Here is an 11734-nt window from a genome sequence, read left to right as displayed (position 1 = left end):
AGTCATCTCTCTGCTATTTGTATACTTAGCGTTTATGAAACGTTTTGAGTAATTTCTGAAACCCTTTTCTGGGCCCTTTGATTTATTTTATTTATATATATTTGGACTGTCAGCCCAGGGCAGATCCTAAACAGGGGGTAAACATACTCTTGTTCCATTTGAAATTCAGCCATCTGACTTTGAGGTGCTTCATTTTTCTTTGCTCAAACAACAGTCCCTTTTCATCTCTTACTGAATTTTCTTTCAATTTTTGTTATTTTTTGGCATTAGTGTGTCATTTGTTGTGTTTTATCTCTTTTGCATGAAAAAAATCTTACCTCTTCACTCTCCATTATAATGACGGTTGCCATGAGGAACAGTTAACCCTGCTGAAAAAAATTATTGGCAAGATCAAGTCAGTGTTAAAGGCTACTTTTTGGTAATTGGAAGTCAGGTGCCTTTTTGCCATTGAGAGCAGATCTGCTGCTGTACCTCTATTCTGAAGTAGCTTGCTTACCAGAGCATTCACTTCTTGTGGAAAAAGCAAGTGGGTGGCTGGATTCGTGAGAATGACACAAGAGAGCAGATTTACCAAAAGATCTTCTTATATGTGTTGGGACTATATACCTAAGAGTATTTCCCAATTTACAAGTAAAATATCGCTATTAAAACTTTTAAATATGGGTGCATAAAATTAGTCCCTTACTGCAAGTACTTGACCTGCTCCTGACACACCACATTTTCCTGGAATTCCAAACTAGATCTGCTTTGGATATCAATATAGATTTTTGGATCCTAGTGAATACCAAATATGTAAATATTTGTCTTGAATTGTTCCTGTGTCTTTATAGTGAAGGCATAAATTAGTAAATAAATAGAAGCAGTCTTAATTAATAAAGCAGTATTTTATATATGCTTTGAGTATATTGCAAAGCGTATAGATGGATTTCCATGATGCAGAGCTTACCTGTAAGGAAACTACCTCTTGCAGTGTTCTACTTGGCTAATAATTTGCTGACTTCTCCCCTCATTGTTTGTTATAGTTACTTACTCCCTGTTTTTTTTTCTCCTTTTTTTTGTTTTCCTTCCAAATGCTGCTAACCTAGGGAGCTGTTAGTGAGGTAAGGTCTGAATCAGCCTTGTCAAGGTTTGCTTTTGATAAATGTTCTGGCCATGTATTGGAACTTTCGTACAATCTCCTCGGTGTTACTTTTATGTCATATTCGGGGTAGGGGGGTTCGACCAGATGGCCTACAGAGGTCCTTTGCGACCTCAGCCATTCTGTGATTCTACAAATCCCAAACACTTGGTTTAATTCCAGCTCTAGAAGTAAAATAGCTTTTCTTCACCAATAATACTGATGCATTGTGATAAGCAGTGTAGAAACTTAGTTTAAATTAAAACCCTCTAAATATTTAAACTGATAATGGGCGGGGGGAGGGAGGGGATCATAATTGCTAAATCAAATATGCAACAGAGTAGGTAACCAAGATGGATTGAGAAATTTCTCCTGGCTTTTTTCCAAGCTTTATACCTATCAATCAGACCTTTTATTTGGAGACAATGACCTGGACATTCTCAAAACTTGGAAATAATGAACCTTCAGCTAAATGTATGTGAATTCCATGGTTGAAGGAGCTACTAAATTTTCTTTGTAACTTAATTAGCAATACGATTTTGCCACCAAAGATGTAGCGTGTTTCTTATTCTATGGCCACAGCGCATGCATGGACAGATGAACATCCTATGATGCTGCAGTGAAAATTGCTAAAGTTATCTAAAAATACCAGATGTTCATTAGTCAATAGCCTGTTTTCATTCTTTAAGACAGAACAGTAATGTATTTTTAAACATCCTTCTTATCTCTCCCCTGCCATGCCACCCTTTCTGTTGTTCTGTATTTCCTGCATCCTCAGGTATGTCACCTTTCCTCTTTCTGTATCACTCTTAAGTAGTGGCCGTGCAGTTACCCACTTAAATGATAGTCTCTCTCTTCATTGTTATTGCCTTCCATCCCAACTTCTCTTTCCTATTGAAAAGAAAGAGTGAGAGTAGTTCATATTCCAGAAATCTGCTGGGGTTTTTTGTTTTGTTTTGTTTAGTTTTCAAAAAAATTTTTTGTTCTATGAAGGCAAAATGCCAGTCAGTGCAGAGAACCATCAAAATCTGCACTGGCTGTCTACTCCTGTAGGCAATTTGGCATGTGAAGGGAAAAATAATTATTTTTGTGGCTTTGATGCCCTTCAGTCTTTTGAAACTTACTGGTTTTATTTTAGATAATCAAGGGTATTACAGATTTAAAATTCTGTTCTCTTTTTCTAATCTTAGTTTTAAATACTGAGTTTTAAAGGGCTGCTAGCACATACGTAGAAAATAAAAGTTCTCTAGTATTGTAGAGATATGCCACTGGTGAGTTTAATTTACAAATTATTTCAGTTTGGGAGTACTGTTAGAAATTATTTCAGAATTCACCTACTTTTGCTTGATAATTGTATTTAAATATTGCTCATGCTCTGGTTTTGTCTTTTTTTTTTTTTTTAAGGCATCTCGAGTGATGGTAGCATCACGTAACTATGCGGACTTTGCAAGTGAAGCTGCGTTTGAAATTAAGGTAAAGAAGCTGAACACTTAATGCTGGCATTCTGTGTTAAGCGTTTGTTGTAGATCTTGATGATGGAATTGCCCACTTATCTTTTTCAATTAGAAAAATACCAGTTGAATTTCCAGAACCAAAGCCCTCGCTATCTGACCTGATTTCTGAATGCAGCTGGAAGTACTGTGCTTGGCAGGATGTAGTAATGTTACTTGTTTCTTAAGAATGTGAAGTTGTGATTCTTTGCAGCTCTGATATTGCAAGGCAACTGTGAGAATGGAGTCAGAAAGGAGCTAAAGAATCTTTTCTGTTCTGAGGGAAGAGTATTAAATGTCTCCTTAATGCTTTTAAAACAAATAGCTGGTGTTTGCTGCCTACCCTTCTTTCCATCTCCCTTTCATTTACTAAGTCATGGGTACTGTATCCCAGATGTCTAGCTGATTGAGGTCCGTATGGATTTTGGAGGAAAAAATATGGCATCCTTTTAATGCTTGACCTCGTGCTGCTCAAAAAATGTGCATTATGTTCTGTCAGCTTTCAACTGTGGCTAGGTCTTAGGAAAAAGTGATGCTTCCATTGGCAGTAGTTTTTATGCTGGCTTTTCAGGAATTGCTAAAGAAAATCTGAAAGAAATTACTTGATTTTCCTTTGACCCGCTTCCTGTTTGTCTGCGCCTGTGAAGTATTAAAATTGTTTCACAGGTGAAAGGGAGGGAAAATATGTTTATAGGAAAATATGTTTATATGAAAAGTCTTTTCTGAATAGATACAAGGTTTAATGTTTGGTCCTGTGTTGATTACGAGACTCCTAAGTTTCTATTGTTATGTGAACTCTGAAGCAGAGCTGTCTTAGAGTAGTGTGCTCATGTATTAAAACCAATTCATCTAGGTGTCAGTGGATTTGTTCTGGAGAGACTTTTGCTTTAATATAAACTGTCTTTAATCTGTTTAGCAGTATTTTGGCCATTTAATCTGCACTGGTGGAATAATTTGTTTGGTCTGTTCCACTGAACTTGACTGTTTGTTTTTTTTTTTTTTTCCTTTTTAATTATTTTATTTTTCATTTTATTTGTTTATTTTGTAGGGGTGCCTAAAATCAGCCCTCCCTCAGCAGAGTCCGTGGTTTGGGGAGGAAGTTATACTGACAGGGTGGCTGGTGCAGCAGTGGTTTATTACTGCTAATTAGAAGTGGTGGTAGAAGAGGTGAGGTCCAGCCTTGGGGCCAGATCTTACAAACTGTTTCACAAAGGAAACTCTCTATCTTTCTTGTCTCTTCACTAAGTCTCTGTAGCTCTTACGAAGCATTTGGCCTGTAACAACCACGGAAATGTGCTTTTCCCCACATTTTGTGAGGCCTGTGGTTCATCTACTGCTAGTAGGAACTACAGGGCTTCATTTCATGAGTGGAAATCTGTCTTTATTAAAAGTAAAGCTTTTATTTCCCTGAATTTGGAAATAGTGCACAAACCTTACAGTTATTTTGACCTATGAATTTAGGTTTTGCTGGCTTTTTTTGGTTTGTTTTTAAAAGGTATTACACTCTGAATTTGAAAATGGCACATCATTAAAACAACCAAGTGATGATATTCCTAAATAGGATTAATTACTTTCAGGAAATAACTACTTGTGCAATTTTGCAGAAATGTGACCTCCATCGCCTGGAAGAAGGCCCTAGTACCACAGCAGTGTTGACTCGAGAGGAGGGGCTCCATTACTACAAGACAATGCAGACCATACGACGCATGGAGCTGAAGTCTGACCAGCTGTACAAGCAGAAGATTATTCGTGGCTTCTGCCACTTATATGATGGTCAAGTAAGAATTTTTTTTCCAAGAGGTTTTATATTGTCTTACTTTACTTAATGTAGGGATCTGAATAGATTGTAGAGTAAATCTAGAACTGAGTATCTATGTACAATGTCTGAAGCTGTAGCTGGATGTGTGCTTTAGTTCATTGTTTCTTTAAAAACAATGTCTTACCACACAAGGGAATCCCTGAGATCTTGGGACAGCAATAGGAAGCGAAAGAAGGCAAGGTACAGCTGAAGGTCAGCTGAATGTGAGGAATGAGCAACTGCAGCATATTAAATTCAACACATTTGGAGGCCCACATCCTCCTCCTCAAGCTTCATTGATGTTTTTTCTTCCAGTGTCTCATAGGTCACGTGCCTGCTAAAAAGCAACAGCCAGGAGAAGGAACTTCATGAGCTTAGTGAAACTTTGCTGTCTATCTGTTCCTCCCTGCCATTTTTGAATTGCAGTTGTTTAGATGCTGTATTTGGGAGATGGGTGTAGAAAAAGTCTGCAGATTTTTGCAGCTTCTAGTTCCCCTCCTGTCTGCTTTTGTTAGTCACAGTCAGGTTGGAATTTAGAGCCCAAGGCTGTTGTAGCTCCAGGCCTGCTGCCCCTTGGGATTTAACAGAGTCTCCTGTATTTGTGCTCTTCCTGTGTTCTGCTGATATTTGATGTATGGGGGATCACAACTAGCCCTTGCCACACTGCTGACTGGAAGTCGTGTGCTTTTCTTCGTTGCTAAGCTTACTTTTCCTTTGTAACAGGAGGCTTGCTGTGTAGGGCTTGAAGTTGCCATAAAGCCTACAGACCATGTGATAACAGCTTACAGAGTTCATGGCTTTACCTATGCACGAGGAGTGCCTGTCCGAGAAATTCTCGCTGAACTTACAGGTCTGTGTGAAGTAAAATGAGGATTTGCGTGCTGCTGTGTTTGTGTCAGAATTTAGTATTCAAATTCAAAATGATGTTGATACACAATGTATACTGGGTCTTCAGAAGCAGTTTAGTGACATAGCAGAATAAATCAGTTTTATAATTTTATGATGCAACCACTTTTTACTATAAATCCTAAGTCAGAAGGAATGTTCAGAAATGTTTTCTTGATACCGCATCCTGTATTTGTTGGGCTGCAGCAGTTTGTTTAAGTGGAACTTGCTGGTGGTAGACATTTGTTCTCAATAGGAGAATGCATTACCCTCCCTAGGAGACAGACTTGGATTTTCAGAATTATGCTGCTGAAGGCTTAGGAAGACTGGTAAATACTGCCTGTAATGATAAACTGAATGGTTTGGGAAAATTTGACTGTAACAAGAATATTAAATGGTAATCTAGACGGATCTAAGATTTTGCAGAAAGAGATGGTTTTTCACAATTTCTTCTTAATCTAATTCTGTATTTTCTGAATCATATTTCCATTTTCTTTCTCTTTTTCCTCCTTCTCTTACTTGTTTTATGATATATTTAGCTGTAAACTCTTTGGGGAGAGCCCATTGTGTCTTAACTCCACATAGATCTAATGACAACAACATTGTCTTAGTGGTACTACCTTTAGGAACTGAATTAAATGTTTCCATTTGCATAGTATTTTTCTCTGAAAAAATAAATTGCTTGTTATTCATGTTTCAGGTCGAAAAGGAGGATGTGCGAAGGGAAAAGGAGGATCAATGCATATGTATACCAAGAACTTCTATGGTGGCAATGGTATTGTTGGTGCTCAGGTATATACATGACTTCTACTTTAAAGCACAAGTTGAATTTGGCTTATGTCCTGTGACGGTGTTTCCTCTCAGTTTTTGTGTTGTGAGCTTGTATGCAGATACCATTGCTCTGTGGCTATTAAATCTGTAATGTCTTTATTCTGGTTTGCTCACGGTTTTGTAAACTGTAACAAAACCGAATCAAATGGAGAATATAGTTAATGTTTGTATTTTGTCTGTAATACAGATTGGAACAAATGGAAGTGGGTTGGTAACAACTTGTTTGTTGAGCAGATCTCTAACAGTGCAAATATCTCTTTACAATTCACAAGCTGCCTATCTCCAACTCTTTAAACATTGTTCTAAAATTTTGCTTTGTCCTGTACTCCATCATAGGTTCCTCTTGGAGCTGGGATAGCGCTGGCCTGTAAATACTTTGGTAAAAACGAAGTCTGTCTGACATTGTATGGGGATGGCGCAGCCAATCAGGTAAACAAGCTTTGGTGTAGTGTGGCTCTGTGAGGGGGATTGTGACTGTGGGTAATCAGTTTTCCTTCTGTGAACTGTGAGCTCTGCCTATCCACTGAGTAGTGGGAGGGCAGCTTTCATCTTGCCTCTGTAGTACCTGCAACCCAAGCAACATCTGTCAGGGAACTTACACTAACATTGTTGTGTTGGGCTTTCTGCTGCAAGGATGCTTTATTAAAGGAGTCTGAAAAAATAGGATACTGGGGAAAAAAAAAAAAGATACTGAAAAAGCAATCCTGGAGAGAGAAGATGATGTACACCCTCAATTCTATGGTTCACTGAAGGTTTTCTTAGGGCTTTTGTTGTGAACTGCTGTTCACTGAGAGGACCTTCATGTAGGTGGCCAGGCATCTTGCAAATTTGGGACACTAGCACCTCTTACTTGTGGTGTTGTAGGCATTCGAGTAGGGGTGTGTTTCAAGAACTGTATAGTCCTCAGAGAGGGGTTTCAGATGAACAATTAAGAAGTTAATTGCTAGATGCTCTTTATATATTAGGAATGTAGCATGTACTTGGATTTTTTTATCATGTTTTGGACCTATGTAAATGTCTGTCCTTCCCTGCCCCCATTTCAAACTCTGCCCTTGTCACTGGAGTGGAGGGAAAGCTGCTCTGCTCCTTCCCTTCTAGAGTGCTCCAGATACTCAGGGGGCAAGTGGGGTTAATGGTTAATTATGTGAACACTCTGAGTCGTGGGAGGAGGGGTTTCCAGTTATTCTTCTTGTCCTCTTTCCAGTTGTGCATGGCTCAGCTAAGTGTGACGCCCTGAAGTCTCTGTGCTCTAAGGAGAGCTCTGAACGATAGCAGCAAAGATGATGGTGCTGCTGAATAGGGAGAAACATGTAACATACATTTCTGAAGACACAGGAGAGGACAGAGCATCTTGCAGAGCCACTTGCTATTGGCATTCTGGCCAGTCTCTTCATGTTATCACCAGAGACATTAAGCCAGATAAGAAATTGGTGGTTTAGAGTGTACTGTTGATACAATTTCTCGCTTTTAAAACACAGATGGAGATATCGGTTCTTGGTTTTCCCTGTCTTTGACTTAAAGTAGCAAGGCTGATGCAGTCACTGTGGTTGAACTTTTCTTTTACTTTGCTGTAGCAGCATCCTGCCAGATTAATCAATTGTGAAGTTTTTTATGACTGTTGTTGAAATACCTTAGTTAAAATTGAAGGTTTCGTGCTACCCTAACACAGATACTGACATAGCTTTAAAAATTAAGTTCTATGAACTATTAGTTGAGATTAAATTTCCCTTATATAGTGTAGCTTCTCTCTTATTCTTTTTTTTCTGCTGAGCTGCAGCAAGTGGCTGGTTTCAGATCACTTTTAGTATTAAAATTTCTCCTAGCTAGACCTCTGCAGCTGAGTACTTTTCCGTAGAGCCTGATGCTTGAAGGCTGAGCTCCTTGTCTAGATGTAATTTGCTCTTTTTCTTTCAGGGCCAGATATTTGAAACGTACAATATGGCTGCCTTATGGAAGTTGCCTTGTGTTTTTATCTGTGAGAACAATCGGTATGGAATGGGAACTTCGGTTGAAAGAGCTGCAGCCAGTACTGACTACTACAAAAGAGGAGACTTCATTCCAGGGCTCAGGGTGAGTACAGTCACAGCTTTCTTTGAGGGCGGGTTGAAGTAAGGGGATGTGCGTGCACACACCTGCCCAATACATAAATATGTATGTATTTCTTTTATTTATGCATATATTTATAAATATTTTTTTAAATATGGGAACATTTGAAACTGAATTCCTGTTGCACTTGTGGAAGTACCGAAATTGGAAGTTTGGGGTTTCGCATTTTTTTTGCCTCAACTTGTAGTTTCTGTTTATCAGGTGGATGGCATGGATGTTCTCTGTGTTCGAGAAGCGACAAAGTTTGCAGCTGAGTACTGTAGAGCTGGAAAAGTAAGTCTGTAATTGTCATTCCTTTTCCATAGGTGAAATTCTTAGCCAGATTATTGCTGCATAAAAATTTCCTTATCTGGCCCATTTTTTTTCCAGTCACTGTTGAAACTTTTTGACCTTTAATTTATTTTTTTTTTCTCCACGGTATCGATCCCGTAAGCAATTGAGTTGTTCTTGAATTTTGTTAGAATTTAGTAACATGCAATTGGTGTTAACCAAGCATTTAAAAAAAAAATATATATCCTATATATATATCCTGATACTCTGTCATCTTTTTTGCCATTTCTACCCCAGTTAAGTTCTGTTGTGAGAGGTGTTCTGACTGTCAGGCAGTTGTGTTCTTTCTGAATAGAGATGATGTTTGCGCTGGGAATGTACAACAGGAAAAGAAAAAGGTTAATAGGGAGGAATAAGGTTCTGTGAGTTATAATCTTACAGTGAAACAAAAAGCAATTTGAAATAGTCTGAGTAATGGTGGAATGACAGTGGAAGGGAAGAAATTGTTTAATGCTGCTCAATAAGAACATGAGAATAAATGCTTACACTATCAACGTATGCTTTCATTCGAAAAGAGTTAAGTTTCACTTTACTCATTGTGATAGTGTTATGTAAATTAAACTGAGAAGAAACATTGAATTAAAATAATTCATCATTGGTGCAATTCACTTATAGCAAATACTTGCTGCTTAACAACAAATTGGTCACTCAAGGTGGAAACACTCGCTGTACTGTTTTTTCTTTTTAAGGGTCCTATTCTGATGGAGTTACAGACATACCGTTATCATGGCCACAGCATGAGTGACCCTGGAATAAGGTACTATGACATTCTTTCTTGGCATTCACTGAAGACAAATAAGTATTGATGGTCAAAATCCTGAAACTCTTAGATTCAATGTTTAAATCCATTGTGAAGTGCATATAAAAGTTTTGATGAAATTGCTATGAGCAGTCTGATCACTCAGTTGATAATCTGTGGCCATGTAACATACTTGTTTTACTTGCAGTATTAAGAGATTTAGTTTTAGAACAAGCACAAAGTCAGTTAAACTCTGTACTTTCTGTTAAGGTCACACTGAAAGCAGAATTCATTATGGTGTGTTCAAATTAAGCTTTGACTGAAAAGCAGCATCTTTTTAAAAGTATTTAAAATCCTGTAGGCTAAAGTTATAGGGACAGTTTGGACTGTCCAGTCCAGTGGAACACATCTTAAATACAAATGTACAGGTTCCAAAAAGACTTGGGCATTGTGCCAGCTGACAGATCTGAATTGATCTCCATGAAGTAGATGTGTATCCCAACGCTTCAATGGAAACTTATAGTGAATTGGAAACATGCAGCAAGTCACCAGCCCCACTCAGGGGGAGATGGGAAGGAGGAAATATGACCCCACGAGGTAACTGTGTCAGGCTGGGTTTGCTCCCCTTTGCCTGTCTACGTTATACTCGAGTCTGGAGATACTTCAGCTTGGTTGCCGCTTACAGACCTAAGTGTTTTAGATGTAGTCTGTGCCATCCTTTGAGTGGTAAATATTGCTGTATTTTTCATTGCATTCCTGACAATTCTTTAGTTACACCTTTTTTTCCGAAAAGAAAGTTCATGTCTTTGCTTGTCTTGCTCCTAGCTATCGTACTAGAGAAGAAATTCAAGAAGTGAGAAGCAAAAGCGATCCCATTACTTTGCTGAAGGACAGAATAGTCAACAGTAACCTTGCTAGCATTGAAGAATTAAAGGTATGACTTTTAGTTGCTACATAAGCAAGCTCTTGAGCATTCACACACTAATGATCTCTGAAAAGCACATCACAGGGCAGCATGCATCACTTGTTCTTTGAAGTTCTTTAAAGTTTGTTTTAACATCACTTTTATTAGTGAAGATGAAGTTTTGTTGCAGACCAGCTGATGAAGTTGCACTCTGCTGGAAAGGCCTTTTTCTTTTGGGTGCTGAGTGTAACTCAGTGGTGCAAGCCTGTGTGTATGGGTGTTAGTCTTTCAAATACAGCTCTTACCAGATACTAACATGTAGAAATCAAAATTACCCAGGCTTTCTCGACTACCTAGGAAGGGGGTAAGTGTCTGATCCATAGTGAATGATCCTAGTGAAGGAGTGAGGAACCCTCTAAGCAAATGTTGCAAGTACTTTCATCAACTGGGTTTAAAAAAAAATTGATACTGACACTCTGTGTTTTGCAGAGTCAGAATTGAAAATGTAGAGGTTCCATGGGGCAATAATTTACCGGTACTATCCAAAAGGGACACATATTGCAGTTTAGTTGGGAGGGGGTTTTTACAGGTTTTTACTTTATGTTTGTAGACAGTGTTAACACTAATTCTGACCAATACTTGATCATTGTGTTTAAATTCAAAATTATGATACTTTTTCTGAGCTGTCTTGTAATAAGCGTCCATTTTTGGTTTAGGAAATTGATGTGGCAGTAAGGAAGGAAATCGAGGAAGCTGCTCAGTTTGCTACCACTGACCCAGAGCCACCATTAGAAGAATTAGGTAACCACATCTACTTCAATGAGCCACCCTTTGAAGTGCGTGGCCCAAACCAGTGGATAAGGTACAAGTCTCTCAGCTAAAGGCCTTTTTGTTGGCATAACTTATTCATAAGAATAAGTGAATGTATTTACAGGAACTATAATGACTCAGAAACAACCTTAAGCTTATTTAAAAGCTTTGAAAAAGAGGAAATGTACAGGGAAATCCACCTCAGTGTGGATTTTCTTAAACATGCTGAATGTTGTTTCAGAAGGAGCTAAATTGAGAGAAAGTAGCAGTTTATTTAAATTGCTATCTGTTTGCTTTACTGACTCTTTGGATTGCTGTATGTGTTATGTACAGTGTGTTAAAAAAAAAAAAATAAACTTTAACAACATTTATCTAGTGGTCTGTTTGCTTTGTTTCTTGATGAACCACTTTCCCCCCAAAACACCAAAAAAGGTCTTTAGGTGCCAAGTTTTTGCTGCAGAAGTTACTAAATGAAAACATCACAGCAGGGTTTTCTTAGTAACTCAGTGAGAGTAGCTTTAATATAGAAAGCTATATCCATTCCTCTCTGAAGAACTGACATATGCACTAGCATATCCCCTCCCTGCTAATCCATCAGCCAGCAGAACTGTAACACATTAAGTTCACAGTTTTCACAGTGCTAAAGCCAATTCAGGTGTGTGGTACCTGTTTTGCAGAAAAGGTTTGTTTTTTTCTCAGCTAAGGCTTTGTATTGCAGTGATAG

At 38.3% G+C, this 11734-nt stretch overlaps 1 protein-coding gene across 1 annotated transcript; it reads left to right on the top strand.

Moving 5' to 3' along the window:
• Window positions 1–1085: 1085 nt before the first annotated feature.
• Window positions 1086–11381, top strand: PDHA1 (pyruvate dehydrogenase (lipoamide) alpha 1; the record flags this gene model as incomplete). Its single annotated transcript, XM_009700224.1, has 11 exons — window positions 1086–1100; window positions 2522–2590; window positions 4212–4385; window positions 5129–5255; window positions 5991–6082; window positions 6458–6550; window positions 8036–8191; window positions 8429–8500; window positions 9247–9314; window positions 10122–10230; window positions 10917–11381. Coding segments are annotated over 11 exons (1140 nt in total), but the record flags the coding sequence as incomplete, so codon positions are not given.
• Between the last annotated feature and the right edge of the window lie 353 nt (window positions 11382–11734).

Source organism: Cariama cristata, unplaced genomic scaffold (assembly GCF_000690535.1).
Source record: "Cariama cristata isolate BGI_N322 unplaced genomic scaffold, ASM69053v1 scaffold44415, whole genome shotgun sequence".
Taxonomy (NCBI): Eukaryota; Metazoa; Chordata; class Aves; order Cariamiformes; family Cariamidae; genus Cariama; species Cariama cristata.
Note: the sequence above shows the minus strand (reverse complement) of the source record. Positions and strands in the feature narration are given on the sequence as shown.